Genomic DNA, 22,618 nt, shown 5'->3' on the forward strand with positions numbered 1-22,618 from the left:
AAAAAAAAAAAAAAAAAAATTTTAAGTTGTTATGTCTAAAAGAGTTTGGCTTCTTTTTTATTATCTTTCCATAGCGTCTACAATTTTCTTTTTGTACAGCAAGCATGCATAGCATACAATTAGAAAATTTACATTTTCAAAGAAAGTAAAATGAACAAATCTGATACTTTAAAATAGCTGTAAATAAACAAAAGAAGATGATAAAAGAAACTGAACTTACTTTTGAAAGAAGTCCTTCAGATCCTGAAGAAGGGACATTTTTAATGGGGCCTGACGCTTAATGAATATTTTGGGGAGTGGAACACATACTTCAAGAAGTCGAATGGGAGAATAACTGAGAAGAAAATACAAGGACCAATAGAAAATGAAAAATAGTTTAATACCTTGAATAGAGCTGTATCATGATGTTCAACTAAATCCTATGAGGCATAAGAGAAAAAGTTAATATAAAATGGCATTTTAAAACAATCACAAAAATAATTTTTAGCCATTACAATAAATATCCTCCCCAATTCTGGAGGGATTTTGTTTTATCTTTCATTACGCTGTAGTACCATCATTTATCCCTTGAAGTTATCCTTACCTGCTGTAACCAAAAACGATTGCTATAAACCATCCCTATTAATAAGGAAACTAAAATACCTACATCTAATTGTAGGTATTCATTACTTTCCAGCTCCTGAAGATTCTTCATGAGTCTTTTGTTTCCTTTCCACCTGCGGGTTTATATTGACTAATAAATGCTACAACCCCACTCCCCTGCAAGGCCCTACATGCACGGTTAAAAGCTCTTGCTTAAAAAAGGAAATAAGCTCTAATTAGCAAATATCTCCTGAGGGTCTATTATGTGCCAGACAGTTTTAGGTGCTGAGGATATAACACTAACAATTCCTGTTCTCACAATTCAGGAAAAACAAGATTCAGGTAACAAACAAAATACATATCAGATGTTCAGTACTATGGAGAAAAATATAGCAAGAAAGAGAAGCAGAGTGCTAGGATCGGGGAGTGTCAGGGCAGGTGAAACGTGAGCAAAGACTTGTAAGACGCAAGGAAGCAACAAGCAGATATCTGGGGAATGAGCAATTCAGAGAGGGAAGAACAAGTACAAGGCTCCCAGGCAGCAACCTACCTGACACGCCTGAGGCCCAGTCAGGAGGCCAGCGGGGCAGCAGTAGGATGAGTGAAGAGAGAGTAGTAGGAGGTAAGAGCAGAGAGGTCCTGGGCAGCCAGTGCAGGTAGATTAAAGGCCAGTAAATGGACTTTGGCTTTCACTCCGGGTGAAACAGACACCCTTTGGAGTGTGTAGAGCAGAGGAGTGGCCTTAGCTGATTGCCCCTTAACAGAACCACTCTGACTGCTGTGTTGAGAAGAGGCTAAAGGGACAAGGCCAAAGGGAGACTGGCTAAGGCTACTACAATAATCCAGGTGAAAGATAACAGAGGCTCAGCCCAAAGTGGTAGTGGTAGAGGTGGTAAAAAGTGCTCAGACTCTGGATATATTTTGAAGGCAGAACCTGAAGGCTTTCTCAAATTATTTAATACCACAATGGCAACTATCAATTCTTTGAACACAGACTTTTAGCTCTATCAGAAATATGTGATTATCCTTCTGATGGTTAATGTCTTGGCAAAAATTCTGACAGACTTTCAGATGCCATCAGATGCCAAAACAATGGTTAAGAGTTAGGCCAGGGCCCGACACGGTGGCTCACACTTCTAATCCCCACACTTTGAAAGGCCGAGGCAGAAGAATCACTTGAGCACAATTCAAGACCAGCCTGGGTAACAGTGAGATCCTGTCTCACACTTTTCTAAAATTTTTATATTAAATTTTTTTTTTAAAAAGTGAGGCTGGTAGTAGATCTACCAAGGTTCAAATCATTACTCCATCACTTGAGAGCTCTGTAAGTGAATGATAGTAAGCTCTGTAAGTGAGGATAATAAGAAGTATTTCATAGGGTAAAGAGTAAATAAAATAATACTGAAAGCTCTTAATACAGTCTGGTCCTCTGCATTTATAAGGGTAGAAATGGGGAATCCCACAAATTAATTCAATCTAGTAACAGTGAAAATGTTAAAAAATTCTTAAGGGATTATGATATCTGAGATCACGCACAAGATTCCTAGGATTTCTTACCTGAAAGACGCCACCATCTGGTTATAGGAGAAATACTGGTGATAATCATGATGGATGGAGTGACCACAGGGCTCAGCGTTGGCTCTGCGAGTATACTGGTGCCCATAAAACCTAAGTTCAAGGTATTTTGCAAATGACATAGACCAGGACTCATTGGAAAGAGCAACAACTGGTGTTACCTGGAATTCAGCAAAAATAGTTTACCTAATCACATATTGAGAATCTCTTTTTCAAAAAATAACATTTTCTTTTCTTTTCTTTTCTTTTGAGACGGAGTCTCGCTCTGTCGCCCAGGCTGGAGTGCAGTGGCACGATCTTGGCTCACTGCAAGCTCCACCTCCCGGGTTCACGCCATTCTTCTGCCTCAGCCTCCTGAGTAGCTGCGACTGCAGGCACGTGCCACCACGCCCGGCTAATTTTTTGTATTTTTAGTAGAGACAGGGTTTCACGATGTTAGCCAGGGTGGTCTCGATTTCCTGACCTCGTGATCCATCTGCCTCAGCCTCCCGAAGTGCTGGGATTACAGGTGAGCCACCACACCCGGCCAACATTTTCTTTTCTAATACAAACCTAATATATACTGACTGCAGAAAACTGGGAAAAGAATGAGAAAGTTCAAAGGTGGGTGGACTTGGGGGTGGTGGAGGAGAGCAGCATCATCAATAAACCCACCAACAACATTAATATACTAGTATATGTTTACTTTTGATGTATTTATATATATATATATATATACACACACACACACACACACACATACATATACACATACATACATGGACACGCACACAGCCAGTATATTTGTAAATAAAAGCTGCTATAGTTTCATAATCTTTTACTTAGCAATATATCGTGAATATTTTCCCACATAAAATATTCTTGAACAACTTTTCAAATGGCTTTGGAGTATCTGGACACGTATTTAACCAATCCTTACTGATGTGCCTTTAAGACATTACAAGTTTTTCTACAAATATCCACAATTATTCCTGTGGGATAAATTAATAAAGGTGGGAACTGGTAAGTCAAAGGGCATAAACATTTATATGATCTTTGATAATTTTTGCCACATTGTCTTCCAAAACAAGTGCACCAGTGTATACAGTCTCCAACAATATTTAAGAATATCAATTTCCCCCACTTTCTTACCCAATCCTAGGAATTAGAATTGAAATTTTTGAAATGTAATCTCCTAAAGGAAAAATTTTAAAGAGATTTTACTGATTTACGCTTATCTGACTACTAATGAATAACATTTATTTGTTATTTGTTAAGTAACCATTTGCATTAAATTGCATTGTCATGTCCTCTGCCCATTTTTCTATTATCATGGCTTATAGAAATTTGATATTACATATATTTATGTTTAGTCATATATGTTGTATTTTTCCTTGACACTGTAAGTTTTTCATTTTAGTGTAACAAAACTTACCTTTTCCTTTCTAGCATAAAAAAGTAGAAGTTTTTGTTTTAAAATAAAGTGCATATAGCAAAGCATGTAAGTCATAAAGATCAAATTTAAGCTATTCATTGGTCAGTCTACCCAGTTAACATATTCTACAACAAACTATTACCAGCTAACTAATAGGAACTAAAGTCGGTAAGAATAAGTATGAAACTAAGACCAAGAATTGCTAGAAATAATTTTATGTCTGTATGTTTGCTGCTGCAGGTGCAACTTTGATTTTGCCCTTCTCTACCACTGATTAATGTAGGTCATGCTATTATTTTATATGTAATTCCCATATGTGCCTTCCAAAAGCACACTTTGAAATAACCCAATTAAGGCCAGGCGCTGTGGCTCATGCCTGTAATCTCAACACTTTGGGAGGCCGAGGTGGGTGGATCACCCGAGGTCAGGAGTTTGAGACCAGCCTGGCTAATGTAGTGAAACCTTCTCTCTATTAAAAATACAAAAATTAGCTGGGCATAGTGGCACACGCCTGTAGTCCCAGCTACTCCAGAGACTGAGGCAGGAGAATAGCTTGAACTCAGGAGACAGAGTTTGCAGTGAGCAGAGATCACACGACTGCACTCCAGACTGGGCGATAGAGCAAGACTCCGTCTCAAAAAAAAAAAAAAAAGAAATAACCTAATTAAGGTAATAAGTTAAATTTGGAACATTTTATCCAGATTGCAAGCAGTCTGGATAAAAATCATATATTTAAAAAAAACACAATATTGGCACTAAATTTCTGCCCCAGAGTTAGAAAAGTAAAGAAAGGCATAAAGAAGAAACAAAACACATGTCCTTTTCTCAAGAACATGCATAAAAACCAGTAGAGATCAATTTCAACATGGTCTCATCTGTATGTGAATAGAAATGCTGATATAGGCTCAAATTTATTATACAAATATCCTAATATACTGCAGTTATTGCTTTACAAGTCTGTCTCCTCCCCTAGAGAACAGAAGTCATTCCTTATTCTTTTTTTCATTCCTAGGGCCCAGCACAGTATCTGGCACATAAATGGTGCTAAATGTTTGTTGAATGAATAAACAAACAAAATTGAGATATGTCAAGATACAACCTCAAGATACTTTACTGTGTAAGGCACTTGTATTTATTTAGTGACTGATACATTCCTAAGATGGGATCTTCAAAAAACGAATACTGGATTGAACATACAGCACTGGAAGGTAAAATAACAATGACAAACAGAGCTCTATAACAAATAACGAATCCAATACCATACAGGAAACCTTCTCCTTAGAAAAAAAAAAAAACCATACAAATAAAGAAATAAATGGCAAACAAAATACAGCAATAGGGTCTATTTACCTGTTTGCAGATTCTACACCAGGAATATGTAAGAATTGTATGCTGATATCCAGGTACTGGAGAATCCAACTCCTTCAGGATTATCTGCACACAGCCTTGGCCATGAACAAAGCGACGAATATGATGTACCATGGGGGTATCACAGAACATGCTTGGACACTGATAAGAAGGCCTTTGACAAACAAAAGAACCCTTCTCACATTAAGCATGAAACAGAAATCAGAACCACTGTCAAAGTGCAGCCTGACTAGTGGACAATCTCCACAAGGTACTCATGCTGCTCTGAGCCTGCAGCTGAACATCATCTTCAGCTACAGCATGGTGATAGTTTCCATTTGTTAAACACCTTCTATTTGCCAAACAATTTTAAAACATTTCCTTTTACCTTCTGACAATTCTAGGGATTGTTATTCCCTATAAAGGGGACTAGTAAAGTGCTTTGTCATGTAAGTGGCGAGTGATGATGCTAAGACTTAAACTGAGGTCTAGATGATTCCAACATTTTACCTCTCATTTGAATCACTGTAAAAAAACAGGTATCCGAAAAATGTTGATGGTAGGGTAATTAGATGGGCAGATATGAGGAACCTTCTGGATACGAGATCTCAGTTTAAATATGAAATAGATTACTTCTTTGAATGATATACTCTGATACACACTATGAAAGTGAGGATCATGTAACAGTCACTTGACATGAAACTCATGTTTACGTTTTAGGTTGAAATTTTGAGCATCAAAAATGTGTAATGGAACAGAAGGAAGACATATGTTCTTACCTGAAACAGTATCTCTCTAAAAATATTCCTAATGTAAGATCATTCTTTCCATAAAATTCCATTGTTACAATCCTAAAGAAGAGACCATCTCTTAGAAACATAAGAATTACCATGCACCAGAGACATTTCATGAGACCACAAACTGTGATTACCTATTAAATGTATGGTACTTACAATGAAGTATGAAAGCAGGTAATGTTCTTTGTTGTTATGAAACAGGTTTTAGCTCATCCAATAAAACAAGTTTAGACTTGCCACACTAAAGCACCTTTTTCACTCCCAATCCACTAGTATCTTATGAAACTAATGAGGATGCATAAACTATAATATTAATTTAGTAAAACTGATCTGAGTTAAGAAGAGGTAAAGGTTTCCTTTACAAAGGCTTAAGCCCTGTCAGCACAAGGTGTGACTCTGGTCTCCTACTCTCTTGTCCATGCCTTTACTGATTATGGAAAACAGCAGTTCTTGCTAAAATGCCAGTTTCTAACTTTTTATCTAACCTATAAATGCTCACAAGACAGTTTGGCTATATAACTGTCGAAATCCACATCTTATTCAAGCCTTGACCTATATATAAACTCCCAGAGAAAATTCCCATGGGTTCTGCCAGTCCCAAGTCTGCCTGCTGAAGCTATACTACTAGAAGAACCCATGGGCTCACTGCTGGAAATAAGTGTTTCAGGTATCTAAAATTAAAACACAGAATATGTTTTGGCATGGAAACAGTGCCCCCAAAAAAGAAGTTATGTTCCATAGTACTTTTAAAACTAAAGGTGAACTATGTAATGTAAGGCTATGTACGTCTGTGTGAGGTTTTTGTGACAATAATCTGAAAAAAAAATTTAAAACATAAAATGTATTTCAGTTTCTATCAATCTACTTAAGTTTTAGACTAAAACCCACTAATAAAGCAAAAGGTTGACTGCTTTTATAAAAATTATGCCTGAAGGAAAACCTGCCTAAATTGTACATACTATCATCAAAATGCTTATAAACAAGCTTTTTGTGTGTCAACTTTTTTTTTTTTGAGACGGAGTCTCGCTCTGTCACCCAGGCTGGAGTGCAGTGGCGCAATCTCGGCTCACTGCAAGCTCCGCCTCCCGAGTTCACGCCATTCTCCTGCCTCAGCTTCTCCGAGTAGCTGGGACTACAGGCGCCCGCCACCACGCCCGGCTAATTTTTTTTTATTTTTAGTAGAGACGGGGTTTCACCATGGTCTCGATCTCCTGACCTCGTGATCAGCCCACCTCGGCCTCCCAAAGTGCTGGGATTACAAGCGTGAGCCACCGCGCCCGGCCTGTGTGTCAACTTTCTTACTTTTTTAAGTACAGGTTGGGCATCCCTAATCTGAAAATTCAAAATCCAAAATGCTCCAAAATCTGAAACTTTTTGAGTCCTGATATGATACCACAAGTGGGAAATTCCACAACTGAAACCTTTGCCTTCTGGTGGTTCAATGTATACAAACTTTGTTTTATACATAAAATTATTACAAATTTTATATAAAATTAACTTCAGGCTACATGTACAAGGTGTATATGAAGCACAAATGAATTTCATGTTTAGACTTGGGTCCCATCCCCAAGATAACTCATTAAGTATATACAAATATTTCCAAATTTGAAAAAATATTAAATCCAAAACACTTCTGGTCCCAAGCATTTCAGATAAGGGAAAGTCAACCAATACAAATTCCTCTTCTATCCCTCACTCTTAATGTACTCTCATTTACTTCTACTCATGAACAAACATGTATTTTCATATTTACTTCACAAGTTTAAAAGTTCTATCAATTCATATATGACCAGTAGTGTGCTGTGTACCTAAATACAGGTCCTAATGACTGTTTTTGTTTTTTTTTAATTGCTGGAATTCTGTTCTTAAGTGGAATAGTGTAGGGGGAAAAGAATCCTACCAAGGACTGACACAGGCACTAGGAGCATTGCTGGACTGGGCAGAAGAGCTGCTGAAGAGCACACAAAGTCTCTGGTGGTTAATGGGATTCAGACAGTCCACCTGAAAAAGAAGGAATGAATGGATGAGCAAGTGACGGCAACCACATTCAACCCCAATGCACCAAACACACTCCACTCTATTTGTAAAGCCTCCAATTACCACTATAGGGGCCCTGGTCAAGATTTAAACTACAGGAAACTAAATATAAGGAAGAAGGGCAGTTGGTTTTTGAGAAAAGACAACCCAAAAAGTTTCAATTAAACTTAAAAATACAAAACAATGTCTAGATAGCTTGTTTTCTTAACTTACTCTTTATTTTACACAACTGCACTAAATTATTTGGAAGAAAAATTAATTAAATATATCCATATTTAATAGTCTGAACTGATGGGATATAACATCAATCTGAGACACCCAGAAATCTAAATTCTAAAGTGTTTATTTATCTGTGCTTATGGCTGTTTTTTATCATTAGAAAGGTAAAACCAGCTCTCTGTTAAAACTGAAATAGTATAGAAGCATATGAAGAAGTTCATAAAATACACAAAACTGCTCCTCCTATGATTCTACTCCACCTCCTAAGCTGAGCAGTTTGACTCTGTGGTTTTAAAATATCTATTCTTTTTGCTAGTTTACATACCTGTCCCACATACACACATCACTTCCTACCTAAGTACACACACGGGGTTTTGTTTTTATAAATATGGAATAATGCAACACATATCAAAACACAATTTGCTTTTTAACACTTAAAATATATCATGGGCTTTATCCAAGTCATTAAATGACTTGAGATCCTGCTCATCCTTAAACTGTATCAATAAACATCTTTGTACATATATTCTTACAAAATGCAAGCACCCTTATATAAGCATACTTAATTATTTCTGCAGGATTATAAAAAGCTGGAGTCCTGGGTCAAAGGTATATACATGTATGTGTAAATTAATAGAGACTTTCCTATCACTTTCTATAAATTTATACAAATGTACATATACCTACATTTGTATAAACTTACATAAAATTTATGAAAGGTGTTTTTCCATGCCATCATTAACCATGGGTCTTTTATGACTTTCCTTTTTGTCAATCTCACAAATAAAAAATTATTTAGCACCACTATTATTTAGCACTTCCTTGACTACTAGTGAAATTGAACATATACTATTTAGCACTTCCTTGACTACTGGCAAAATTGGACATCTTTTCGTTTTATTAAACAATTGCATTTCCTCATCTAGCAATGGATTTGTTAATTAGTTTTATTGCTACCATTATCAATAATGGATCTATAAACCTTAATTTGCTCTCAATTTATGCCTAAAAAGAAAAAGGTCACTGTCGTAGTTAAATAACAAGGTAAAATGTTTTACGTTAAAAAAAAAAAAAGAGCTAACTTTTTTTTAGAAAACAAATATATTTCCTGCTAACTTTTTTTTAAAAACACATCTATTTCCTACAATAAGCCTCCATCTCTCACTCCCTGACACAAGGATCCAGGATTATCATACCACATCCAAGTCATGTTGTCAGAAATTTTAAGCAGCTCCACATTTCCCCTTACTTCAGGGATCTTCCTAGCTTACTACAAGCTCATCTTAAAACCCTGAAACCCAGTTTCATTACAATTCTGCTTCATACATATTAAAGTAACACATAAGCCAGCAGACTCAAGACAAAAACAAAAATAGCATAGGAGAAGAAATATTTCACAAATCTGCATGCAGTCTGCCAAACTGATTTTTTTAGCCTGCCTTTGAGGAGTCATTCAACACATCCTAAATGCACAGGAGCATCAAAAAGTGGTCTGGCTCACCTTTGTTGACCACACAGCATCACTCAGAATAAGCCCTCTCTCTTCATCACCCTCGTTTTTGCTTCCTGATTTGCCACTTGAAGTACTTGATGCATCCTTTGAATGAGCAAAAGGGTCTGAATTTTTGGGCTGAATTCTTCCTCCTCTGGCTCGATAATCGGCCAGCATTCTACCCAAGCTCTGGCTATCGCCCAGATGCTCAGCAATTCTAGTGCTCACTAGCTCATGTGAGGGTAAGACTTGAATAGACTTGGCCTGAATACTTCCATTCATGCCCTGAAGTCCAGAGAGATCCCTGAGCAGCTGTTTCTTCCTCCTGTTCTCCATTTCTTTGAATTCTTTATTGAGGAGAGGAGACCAGTAAACCTGCTCTGCAAAATAATCTCGGGTAGAGCATCTCATCCCCTTTTCAGTTAAAAGAAAGGGTTCTCGGAATGTGATTACTGGGGAGATACAGAGGATCACATCTTTTAATTCCTGCTTAAAGGCCAAAGAATAAGTCTTTCGTTTATCTTCAGAGGAGGTGACTTCCTCAGTAACATATAATCCAGTGTCATCCTGTAGAGGGTCTCTAAAGGCTCTTATCTGGCTTTTGGGATCCTGCAGCACAACCGTTTGCTGCAAACTCTCCGGCTGCTCGCTGCCTAAAGCATCTTGTTGGTCATCCACAGGGAGTGGCAACAATGATTCCGGTACAGGTGCAAAGAAAGCACAAGGGAGACCCGCCGGGCAAGCTGTTGTGCTATGTTCTTGATGCTTCACGGAGGCAACAGCCTGTGGAAGATTTTTATTTTCCTGCTCACCCTTCTCAAACACAATCCTCGATTCCAGCAAACTGCTATCATCACAGGGCAGAGACTCAGGAGGGATGTCGGGATCCCAGGGGAGGGAACCTCCACTGTACTGCTCTTGGACAGCCCCCTCATGCCCTCGTCCCTCAAACCGGGAATGGAATGAAGGGTTTTGCATTAATGTGGGAGGCATAGCAAATTCATCCATGAGAAAGGATATTTCTAGTTGAGAATGATAAGCAACACAGATCATAAATATTAGGATCTCCTTAACTCGAGCCAGCTCATAATCAGAGCCTCCTCTTAGCTTGATTGTACAGCCTAAGTGCTGCGGACAACCTTCAAAAAACATCAGCGTCTTGGTTTGTTCTACAAATAAAAACAAACAGAAAGTTAAGATGGTGGAGGTGGCAATCCAGAAGTCCAAATAGAATTAATTCACTCTCTTAACATCTGTAAAAGAAAAACTCTTACATGAATAAGACCACAGTTGCCTATCCTCACTTACCCACTATTAATAGGTATTTCCTAGTAAGTAAACATTGTAGTAGTGATAAGTTAACTCTTTTCCTCAGGTCAATCTATGCTAAAGATCACTCACCAGTAGGCAACTGAAATATCTGCATATAAAATTTGTGACAAGTGCCCAGGTGTGGTTTTGTAAGCAGCTGGTCCATTGACATCACTAAATCACCTTGGGTCATTCGACTGATTCGTTCCAAAACTTGCTACAAAACAGAAAAACATTATATTACAAAACTAGAGAAGAATAAAAATCTTTGTAAATTTAATCTGGAAAAGTAATGGAGAAATTAAAAAATAACATTCACAAATTTCCTTTTTAATAAATATATGATGAGTTTTTTTATTCCAGATTCTTCTACACTTAGTTGCTTAGTAATCAATATATGCCCACTGAAACCTTACTCATATTAATAACATTATAAAAATGCACTTAAGCACCATGGATTACCACAAGATACTGTGGGGAGAAAAACAACTTCCTAGAATTGGCCCCTGTTCTGCACAGGGTAAACATTTCAAGGGAGAGAACATTTTCTGCTTGAACAATTCTCCAACAAAAACAAAGGATCAACAAATACCTAGTGATTAACTAATTTCCATTTCACTTTTGGTCTTGTAGACACCAATAAGTATTAAATAATCAATTACACTTACTTCCAGTTCCAGTCTGAAATTCTCAATCTTAATGAAATAGGTGCCATATCTTCTGTCCCACTTTCAATACAAATAGAACAGCAAAGAAAAAAAGATTCTTGTATACCTACCATATGTGCATATAAATTTAAAAGCTGTGATTTTTTTTTAAATAAAATAGAAAATTAAAAACACTCACTGACTTTACATTAATGACCAAAGTAATGCCATGTTCCAATAACATGTCCTGCGCAATCCGAGACACTGTTTTCTCAACTAGAACCAAGGTGGGTCGAACATCAACTATTCGCTGGACATAATTCTTCAAGAATTCCCTTTCCTAAGTAAGATAAATCAGAAATATTATGCCTGGTAAAATGCAGTATCTGGACATATTAAAATATCATCAGAGTGAACAGGCAACCTACAGAATGGGAGAAAATTTTTGCAATCTACTCATCTGCCAAAGGGCTAATATCCAGAATCTACAAAAAACTCAAACAAATTTACAACAAAAAAACAAACAAACCCATCAAAAAGTGGGCAAAGCATACGAACAGACACTTCTCAGAAGAAGACATTTATGCACCCAACAGACACATGAAAAAATGCTCATGATCACTGGCCATCAGAAAAATGCAAATCAAAACCACAATGAGATACTATCTCACACCAGTTAGAATGGCCATCATTAAAAAGTCAGGAAACAATAGGTGCTGGAGAGGATGTGAAGAAATAGGAACACTTTTAAACTGTTGGTGGGACTGTAAACTAGTTCAACCATTGTGGAAGACAGTGTGGTGATTCCTCAAGGATCTAGAACTAGAAATGCCATTTGACCCAGCCATCCCATTACTGGGTATATACCCAAAGGATGATAAATCATGCTGCTATAAAGACACATGCACACGTATGTTTATTGCGACACTATTCACAATAGCAAAGACTTGGAACCAACCCAAATGTCCGTCAATGACAGACTGGATTAAGAAAATGTGGCACATACACACCATGGAATACTATGCAGCCATAAAAAAAGGATGAGTTCATGTCCTTTGTAGAGACATGGATGAAGCTGGAAACCATCATTTTCAGCAAACTATCACAAGGACGAAAAACCAAACACCGCATGTTCTCACTCATAGGTGGGAATTGAACAATGAGAACACTTGGACACAGGAAGGGGAACATCACACACGGGGGCCTGTCATGGGGTGGGGGGAGGGGGAGGGAATAGCATTAGGAGATATACCTAATGTAAATGACGAGTTAATGGGTGCAGCACACAAACATGGCATATGTATACATATGTAACAAACCTGCACATTGTGCATATGTACCCTAGAACTTAAAGTATAATAAAATATATACATATATCAAGATAGCTTGACTATTATCAATCTTAGCCTAAATTTTCTTCATCCACAAATAAGTCTGTAAGCAAATTAATTCAAACACAGTAAGAATCTCATTCATCATTCTAAACTTGATTATGCTGACAAGAGTTTGAGGAGAAATTCCATTCTCCAACTAACTTTCCTTGAAAGATTTTTCAATTATTAATTTAAAAGCCAAGAATCCAATTAGCGAGTTCAGAGGTTAAAAAAAACAAGAACAACAAAAAACCTAACCTCACAACTCCCAAAATAAAAGCAATTTCTAAGTTTTTGTTGTTGTTTTTTTTAAGAGACAGGGTCTCATTCTGTTACCCAGGCTGGAGTGCAAGAGGTGCCATCATAGCTCACTGTGACCTCAAAGTCCTGGGCTCAAGCAATCCTCCTGCTTCACTCTTCTAGGACTATAGGCACACACCACCATGCCTGCCTAATTTTTTCTATTTTTTGTAGAAACAGAGTGTCACTATGTTACCCAGGCTGGTCTTGAACTCCTGGCCTCAAGCAATCCTCCTGCCTTCAGCTCCAAAAGTGTAATCACCAGTGTCAGCCACTGTGCCCATTCCCTAAGTTGTTTTAATATGGTTATGAATTCTCTCCTCTACATTCTGAAACCAACATGAGTTATCCCTGTTCCTGGATCTCTGAATAAATAACTCTAACAGATGCTATTTCAGCTACTTCCTAATTCCAATTTCCCAACAGATCCTACCTAGAACAGCTACAGTTCTAGATCTAGCTGTTCTAGTACCTACAACAGCTACAGTTGAAGATCTCAAACATAATGCTAACAGAATTTTATCACAAAGGCTTAATTTCAAAAGAAATGAATATTGTGGCTCATGCCTGTAATCCCAGCATTTTGGGACGCCTCGGGCGGATCACCTGACGTCTGGAGCTCGAAACCAGCCTGGCCAACATGATGAAACCCTGTCTCTACTAAAAAATACAAAAATTAGCCAGGCGTGGTGGCAGGCACCTGTAATCCCAGCTACTCGAGAGGCTGAGGCAGAAGAATAGCTTGAACCCGGCAGGCAGGGGTTTCAGTGAGCCAAGATCGCACCATTGCACTCCAGCCTGGAGGACAAGAGCGAGACTTCATCTCAAAAAAAAAGAAAAGAAAAGAAAAGAAAGAAAAAGAAAAAAGAAGTATTTCCCTTTATTCCTTCAGAGTTCTCTACTAAAATGTCTAGTCAAAACCCATCATTTTTACTGACAGTATAGCTGAATTCCAAAGAGAAAACAGCCCCAGGTCACAGAGTTCTTAAGTAATACAGCAGAGTTTTATAAAGCACTGTCCCTTTTACTACAACTCATTTTCTCTTATTGTTATCTAGGAAATCAGTACAAAAGTGATCGCTCCTACCACTCTTGAAAAAAATATATTTACCTAGGAATTTTCAAGTAATGCTTTTCCTAAATGTTTCTGGAACCCAGTGTAAGTGTTTCCACTATAATATAATATACACATTCCTAAAAAGCTTCCATTTTGAATGACCACAAAGTAAAATTAACAGCATTTATGGGAGAAAAGGAGTTGGGGCAGAAAACTTAAAACCTATGCAACTTTATACCTTCAGCACTAACAAAGATAATAATTGGTACCTTAAGAGGAATCATGGAGCGCCCAGGCAGAGAGCTTCATATGGCATGAGGCTGCCTCAAGTGAAATTAAATGCACAAAAACTATTGCAATGCTACAACTTGAAATGGAGTTCTGAGCAGTAAAGCTACCAAGAACCACACAGAGATGTGGGTGTGTCTCCCTGGGGAGAGAGCCCTGCAAGCAAAAGCTCACTTTTCCTTTCTTAAAATAGAGCTGGAAGGGTTTCTGCCTGTGTAGCAGCTGAGCTGAGACTGTTTTCCTTTCCGGCTGAGGGTTATAACCTACTGCAGCTATTCTGGGCCTCCTTGCTTAGGAAATACCACTAAGAAACCAACACAACTTCCATCTAACATTATTCTGTTTGCCAACTACATATAAGCTAATTGGTGTTCTAGAAATGTGTTTTAGTAGCATAGACTGTATTACAAACCAGAGATGCCATTAGAAATCTGGTAAGTTTGAGAAATTCCCACAGTAAATCAGCGGATTAAGTGGGAAAGGGAAATTAGTATTTGGATTTTCACTTTTTCTTCCTTATATCCTTGAACAGTCACACGTTACCTTTAACACTTTGAAACTTTAAAAATAATGAGTGACAGGTTTTGGTAAGCTATCAAGTTTGCCTATCCAATTTAATTAGCTAGAATTAAGTCAAAATCATTAAGAGTTTATAAGCATCATGGTACGCAAACATCCCTCCAAATTATTATTTTCAGTAGTAAATTCTTACCTGAAGCACAATAGGATCAATGCAAGTAAACTTAGTTTCTTCTCTGTAGAGATACTCAATGGAACACTTCAACAGAAGAATTTTGGGGTTTTTAATACAAGAATTCATCTACAAAAAATGAACAGTTTGTTAAAGTGTTTAAAGGTTTGCATTTTACAGCCCTCCTTTAATTATAACTTTAAATCTATATTGTTCATAATTCCTACTAACTTAATGTATCTCATATTAGTATTAATATACTCTCATTTAGCTCTTTAACGGTATTAAATTTTTTCAAAGCAAATAATATGTTCAGAACAATGCAAAATTCTTCAAAAAATGGCTTTTCTTTAATACTACTTTGATCTTCTATACTCTTTAACTTTTTTTTTTTATTTCTGATGTTGTAAGAAGAGACATCATGCCCTGAGTGTGCACGGAGGGAGCAGTATTTAATGACAGGTTACTTCACAAACTCCAAGAAATAAGCAACTTTAAAAGCATATTTTAGTCTTTCTAAAATTCAAGAGAAGAGGGAGAAAAGAATTAAAATGCCTCCTGAACATATTGCTAATAGAATAAATTTCCAAACAATCATTAAGGTGGCAAGCTGAAATAGGTAACATGAAGTTCAAAAAGAAAATCTGAAAGCATCTCAAGAAGCAGAGACTCAAATAATATACCCTAACCGTGTGCTTAAAGCCACAGGCAGAATAGCAATTGAGGTTTCAGGCTGACCAAGTTTATGGACCCCAAACTGGCAAACAGTTCCGAAAACAGTGACTCACCAGCTGGGAAACTCAATTCAGGACTCTTTTTAGCAACTACAAATCTAGGACTATCTCTAATCAGTGGGGCAAGACAGTCATTCATGCATATGTTTCCACCACACCCACATACAAATTTTCCTCACTTTCTGAGAAGGCACAACATATTTACCTCTTAATTCAACAAATATCATTTAATTTGGTTTAAAGTTCTCCTTTAATGGGTAATGTGTGGTTTTAGTAAGACTCTGTGTAGAAATATCGACTGATGTGGAATTATTGCAATCAAATATGCGATAAGTACAAAACTGAAGCCAAGAATATTTTTCTTTATCTATGGTCACTAATAATTTTCAAGAATCTTAATGCCTTAGAAAAAAACTATATTAAGCTCAACTTAGAAAAAAGTGAAAACGAGACTAGAATTCATCCATCTGGTTGCTCAGGCTAGAAATCTGCCTCAGCTCTCGCTATAACAAAATCAGTATCCCCAGAAGTGGGGCCAGGGTATCTCTGTTTTGAATGTTTCCCCTGGTGATTCTGAAGCACAGCAAGGTTTGAGAACACTACTATAGATCAATGGTATCTCAAAACGCAAGGATCAACAAATGACACTGGAAACACCTGAAGTGCCTTTTTTTTTTTTTTTTTTTTTTGAGATGGAGTCTCGCTCTGTTGCTCAGGCTGGAGTGCAGTGGTGTGATCTCGGCTCACTGCAACCTTCGCCTCCCAGGTTCAAGAGATTCTTCTGCCTCAGCCTCCCGAGTAGCTGAGACTACAGGCACACGCCACCATGCCAGCTAATTTTTGTATTTTTAGTAGAGATGGGGTTTCACCATATGGCCAAGCTGGTCTCAAAGTCCTGACCTCGTGATCCGCAAGCCGCCAGCCTTGGCCTCCCAAAGTGCTGGGATTACACACTCGGCCTAGTGCCTACTTTAAATACAGTACCACCATTTCCCTAACATCCATACACTCCCATTGCCCTTAACCTACTGAATGAGAATTTCTAGGGGTTAGGCTAAGAACAGACATTTTTAAAAGGTCCACATGTGATCTCAATGTATGTACACTACACTGAGAATCAAAAGATTTCAGAATAAAGTTCAAGACCTTTAATGAGATACAAAGCCCTTGCCTGCTTCCTCCAGCTTCATCTACATTGCCCATATTACACCTTAGGAGCTCAGAGTCTCCTTAATACCCCAGGTTATCTCACTCCACTCCTTTGTGCTAGTGCTACAAAGATATAAGGTGAGAAGGATAACAGAAGAAGACTGACGGTTCTGTAGCCGAACACTAGAAGAGCTATCAGTTTTAGAATACTAAGCCTCTGGAAGGACTCCAGCCTACCAGAGAAACCCTGTCTCCCTAAGATGTAACAGGATCAGGAGATAAATAATGCCAGTATCTTATCATTCTGTCAATCTAGAAGCCTGATCCTCCCTCCTTCCTCCTTCTGTCTGGTGAATTCCCATTATTCAAATTCTAATCCATTCATCCTCAGCTCTGGGAAATCTTCCCTGAACCTACCAAATTTCACCCCTATGGCAGATACAGCTGCCTTTCATTGTCCATTGTCCATTTCTTCCATGACTAAGGTGCCCCAACTTGTTACCTAAGCACACAGCCATGGTTTGCTGAACTTCACTGCTGAACTGAATCACATTACCTTTTTATGTGCAATGTTCTTGGTACAAACAAAGCCATTGACAACCACAGAATCAAACTTCTTTCCACCTGGGATCTAATGGAACAATTAAGAAAACAATAAAATCCAATGATAACATGCTTAGAATCTAGTTAGATGTACACTATTATTTCTTTCCATTTTTTTTAACTATTATGTAATCAAATAAGAATAAAAAATTTCAGGAAACAATTCTTCCTTTCAACCAATGATCAATGGCATCTCTGTATGCCTCTGTTTTCCCATCCCCTGTTCTCTAATGTACTATACTAGAACTCTAAAGTACTCACTGACTGAATAAACTAGTGCCATGTGGCAGTTAACACTATTGTTTAAGTTAAATATCATTGGGAAAAAGCACACACAGGACTCCATTACTATCTAAATTAGGGGTGTCCAATCTTTCGACTTCCCTGGGCCTCACTGGAAGAATTGTATTGGGCCACACATAAAATACACTAATAATAGCTGATGAGCTTAAAAAAAAAAATCGCAAAAAATGTCATAATGTTTTAAGAAAGTTTATGAATTGGTGTTGGGCCGGATTCAAAGCAGTCTTGGGCTGCATGCAGCCCACAGGCCACGAGTGGGACAAGCTTGATCTAAATAAAGCAAATTACCCACTGCTTTTCCTCAGAACAGTGATCACAATCTGTGAGAACAGGCTTTCTCATAGCTGACTTGTCAAGAAGAGGAAGCAAGAAAGGAAGAACCTATATCTGTTTGGGTTCCCAACTCATCTCCGATATAACTCATCCTTTCCATTCACCTCTCACTTCCTATGCGTGGCTTCCACGACTCCTAAGTGCACTGCTAACAAACAAAGCAGACAGCAAAACCTCCTACTCTTCACCTAGCACCCCTCAGGGTAATGACTCTTTTCAGATTACCATTAAGACAAAAATTACAATCAGTCCTGCCTCATCAGTTCCTAGCATTAGTAAAACATTAGCAGAGCTTACTTTTTTGATGTGGACAAACTGACGGATATCCATGTCATCATCCTGGTTCTTGACATCAGGTCGGACTGTCTGAACAACCTGGCAGACCAATGACACGATGATGTCCCTCCAAGATGATGACAGTGAGTCACTATGGAGCAACTGCTGGAGTAGTGCCATCATGTGGTTATGATTAGCTGAACTACAAAAATATTATAAGGAAGAAGTTTGCATAGTTAATACTGCCATAGACAATAATTCTGATGGTAAAACAAGCAGCCTACAAAGAAATAAACATTTCAATTATGGCTCACAGATAAGATTTTCTAGGTCAATATCATTCTTTCATTATATCTGTACCTTAAGGATTTTGCATATAAATGAAATCTGAATACCTTCCACTAAGAAGTCCCCTGCAATTGACTGAAATGAAATTTTAACACGTAAAATGGGGACAGACAAGCATAGTTTGGGGCTTTTGTTTTTGTTTTTTTCTCTGAGACGAAGTCTTGCTCTGTTGCCTAGGTTGGAGTGCAGTGGCGCGATCTCAGCTCACTGCAACCTCCGCCTCTTGAGTTCAAGCAATCCTCCTGTCTCAGCCTCCGAGTAGTTGGGATTACAGGCCGGCGCCACCACGCCTGGCTAATTTTTGTATTATTAGTAGAGATGGGGTTTTACCACGTTGGCCAGGCTGGTCTCGACCTTCTGACCTTGTGATCCTCCCGCCTCAGCCTCCCAAAGTGCTGGGATTACAGGCGTGAGCCACCGCACCCAGCTGGGGCTCTTGGTTTTATAAGAAATTTAATCACAAGTCAAAATAGACTTTATTTCCTAAGTAATCTTAGTATTTTTTTACTTTCTAAGGAAAAAGAAAAAGACCTCCCTTTTTAAGAGGAATGATGCATATGTTTATCAAGTCACTGAAGATAATAAAAGTGAAAAATTAAAATTAAAAATTTCATTGCCTTACAGCAACCTCTCCATGGCTTGTTTCTCCCCATTCTCCTCCCTCAGGAGCTCCAGGTTGTTATGATGCCAGCCCAAAGGTGTGAAAGGCAGCTCTTTGGATTTTTCCTCTACTCGACGATTAAATAAGGATTCTAAGTACAATATAAAATAAGAAGTTATTACTTCATTGTCCTGTTTTATACCATCTACTCATATATTTAGAAATTGCCCTTTGTCTTTATAAATGTTTTAAGTTAGCCAACATAAATTATTGGTGTAAAAAGGCAAGAACATGTAATAAACATATAAATAAAATGCCTAAGAAAATACATACAAATACGTAAAATACACTAAAAATACAGAAATGCAAGAATTAAGAAGAGCAGTAATTGGCAAGAGCCAAAATCAGAAACAGAACTGTGAAAATCAAATGTACACAACTAAGACTCTCAAGCCAATAATTATAAGCACAGCTTCTGATAAGCAAATAAAATGAAACTTTTGCTTCTCCTTTGAATTTTTAAAAACGAGGGTGTTAATTTCCCCTTTAAAATCACAAACTGGGCCACGCATGGTAGCTCACGCCTGTAATTCCAACACTTTGGGAGGCTGAGGTGGGCAGATCACCTAAGGTCAGGAGTTGGAGACCAGCCTGGCCAACATGGCGAAACCCCATCTCTACTAAAAACACAAAAATTAGCTGGGCGTGTTGGCAGACGCCTGTAATCCCAGCTACAAGGGAGGCTGAGGCAGGAGAATCACCTGAACCTAGGAGGCAGAGATTGCAGTGAGCCAAGATCGCACCACTGCACTCCAACCTGAGTGACAGAGCAAGACTCCATCTCAAAAAAAAAAAAAAAAATCACAAACTGAAAACTGCATTTAACAGAAATCTGAATGCTGGCAAAAGAACACATGATAGCGTGGGTGATGAATTTTCAAGAAAGAAGCTCAGCTCAGATATCACAAAACAACAGATGACAGTGTAGAAAGTCTATTCAGACAATCCTCAATAGTGTTTCTCTTTCGATATTGGCACAGGGGTTTTTAAACAAAATTTTAGCAAGACAGACTCAAAAACATAAATATTAAAACATAGTAAATAGCATTTATGTAGAATTTGTGTAAAATCTTTAAATTTTTTAAAGAATGAATGAAAATAGTTAAGACAAAAAATAAATAATAAATGCTTAACAAAAAAATAAGTTCACTAAATAATTGTTGAATAATCTGACCAAATAAGCGGAAAGAAAAGAAGTGGGAAATGCTTACAAAAATTCTCTAACCTGTCCCCTCTTAAAAGCAAAACAAACAAACAAAAAAACTTCCACCAAACAGCCCAGCAGATTACACAGTAAAGTATATGTCCATGACATGTGAAGTACAAGAACTGCGCATTTCAATTACATAAAGGGCCACTCTGTAAACTTCTAGCTGAACCAGATGCTTGGAGGTGAATTTAGAAGCATTGCCAAGCTATCAGATAAGCTGCAGTGGCCTCCTTGTACCAGCTTGCCTTCTCTCTTTGATCTGAAACCCTGGGAGCCAAGAAGGAAGGGAAATTTTCTCCCATTGTCTGAGGCCTAACCAGTGGAGTACTATGGACTAACTAAGAATGTCTTTAGGAAGCTAAGCTAAGTAGGGAAGGAATAGGAGAAGGCTAATACTTTTCTATTCTCCTTTTGTGTCCAAAAGAAATTCATCAGCAGAGTTAGTTCTTTATCCTCTACTGCCTACTTCTCTTCCTCACTCCAGAGGGCAAGCAGCATCCTTAACTGGAGATCTGCCTGTGGGCTTTTTGACAAATTTGACAATCCTTGATGATATTTATATCAATACTTAATATTATATTCACAATATAGTTAAGTGTAAACTATGTCTTTAAAAGAATTAAGTTCAAATTCTACTTAAAAGTTTTTAAACAATTACTTTTCACACCAGAGACGACCTCCTCGCAAACCAAGTCCAAGTTTACCTTCTTGGTTCGCAACATTCTCAAAATCATTATACATATTAAAAACTGTGTTCCCATGATACTACCATAATCAAATACATTTTCAGCACCTTCTCTGGGCCAATCAATGTGCTAAGCCCTAAGTATATCCTCATGAAAAAAAGAGACACCATTCCACATACAGCTTTTTATAAAATTACCTTTGATGAAAGCGTCACTTATTGAGAGCTGTTGTCCTCCAGTGTCAGAAATCAAATACTCTGCATACCAGGGAGACAACAGAGAGGAGGAACAAAAGGAGAGACATATGACTATAACATGTCAGCATAATTATATAGAGAATACGCCCACACACAAAATATTACTCATACTAAACCCATCACTGCCCAGCAAATTCAAGAAAGCTTTGGGTCAAAATGCCTCTTCATACTTGTTCTATGCACTTCACACTAAACTTAAGTAGACTTGCATTAATAACACAATAGAGCTGTGAAAACAATTCTCCTTAATTCAAATGTCAGATAGAGAAATGTTTTTCTCTTACCAAAACCAACTGGTTTATGAAAATTAAGATCTTCAGATACTTGTACGACCATCCTAAAAGATTACAGTTCTTTTCACGTGTAACTTGATGATTTAACAAATAATCACTTTGCCTATGCACAAAGTAGTTCATACAGAACCCACCTGATAAAACAATATAAACTTTTTTCAAATTTCAGAATATAAGCTATAAAACAAATTAATACAGAAGTGACATTGGCAGGAATAAAGATAAAACTCATCAGTATTTGTATTAGTTCCAAATAAGTGTTTTTGTTTTTCAAAAATTATACCAAACACAGCCAAATTTTTGCTAGACATTAACTGAACACACTCTGAATGCTTTTAATATATTAAATAGTTTTCTTACAAGTGAAACTTATTCTTTACTTCCCCGTGAACTTTCTCTAGGTCTGTGACCAAGCATAGCTCAAATGGGGTTCTTTCCACTATGCAAATTAAAACACAATGCATGTTAACTCCTTTAAGGTAAAGGATCTCCATAAAATTTTCTCCAAGTGCATTTATAAACAACTGGACTTTAAAAGTTACTATGTTTACAAGCCAATATGCTCATCCTTCCAACCAGGAAACAAAGAAAATATTTTATTTAGAAAGTTCAAGTGCACTATGCCAAATACAATA

The 22,618-nt window shown here is 37.6% G+C and overlaps 1 protein-coding gene across 3 annotated transcripts in view; it reads right to left on the reverse strand.

The window, feature by feature from the left end:
* The window catches only part of PIKFYVE (phosphoinositide kinase, FYVE-type zinc finger containing), a 92,099-nt gene that overhangs the window by 24,091 nt on the left and 45,390 nt on the right, over positions 1-22,618 (reverse strand). For all 3 annotated transcript variants that reach the window (XM_058439047.1, XM_058439044.1, XM_058439043.1), the window contains 13 exons: positions 21,631-21,690; positions 19,499-19,628; positions 18,550-18,730; positions 17,570-17,644; positions 15,152-15,259; positions 11,621-11,761; positions 10,865-10,991; positions 9,473-10,632; positions 7,616-7,716; positions 5,698-5,769; positions 4,922-5,093; positions 2,140-2,318; positions 221-334 (listed from right to left, as the gene is read on the reverse strand). In XM_058439047.1, coding sequence (XP_058295030.1) covers positions 221-334; positions 2,140-2,318; positions 4,922-5,093; positions 5,698-5,769; positions 7,616-7,716; positions 9,473-10,632; positions 10,865-10,991; positions 11,621-11,761; positions 15,152-15,259; positions 17,570-17,644; positions 18,550-18,730; positions 19,499-19,628; positions 21,631-21,690 — 2,620 coding nt within the window. The remainder of the gene's footprint in view (positions 1-220; positions 335-2,139; positions 2,319-4,921; positions 5,094-5,697; positions 5,770-7,615; positions 7,717-9,472; positions 10,633-10,864; positions 10,992-11,620; positions 11,762-15,151; positions 15,260-17,569; positions 17,645-18,549; positions 18,731-19,498; positions 19,629-21,630; positions 21,691-22,618) is intronic.

The sequence above is a fragment of the Hylobates moloch genome, unplaced genomic scaffold (assembly GCF_009828535.3).
Source record: "Hylobates moloch isolate HMO894 unplaced genomic scaffold, HMol_V3 SCAFFOLD_1, whole genome shotgun sequence".
NCBI classification, from domain to species: Eukaryota; Metazoa; Chordata; class Mammalia; order Primates; family Hylobatidae; genus Hylobates; species Hylobates moloch.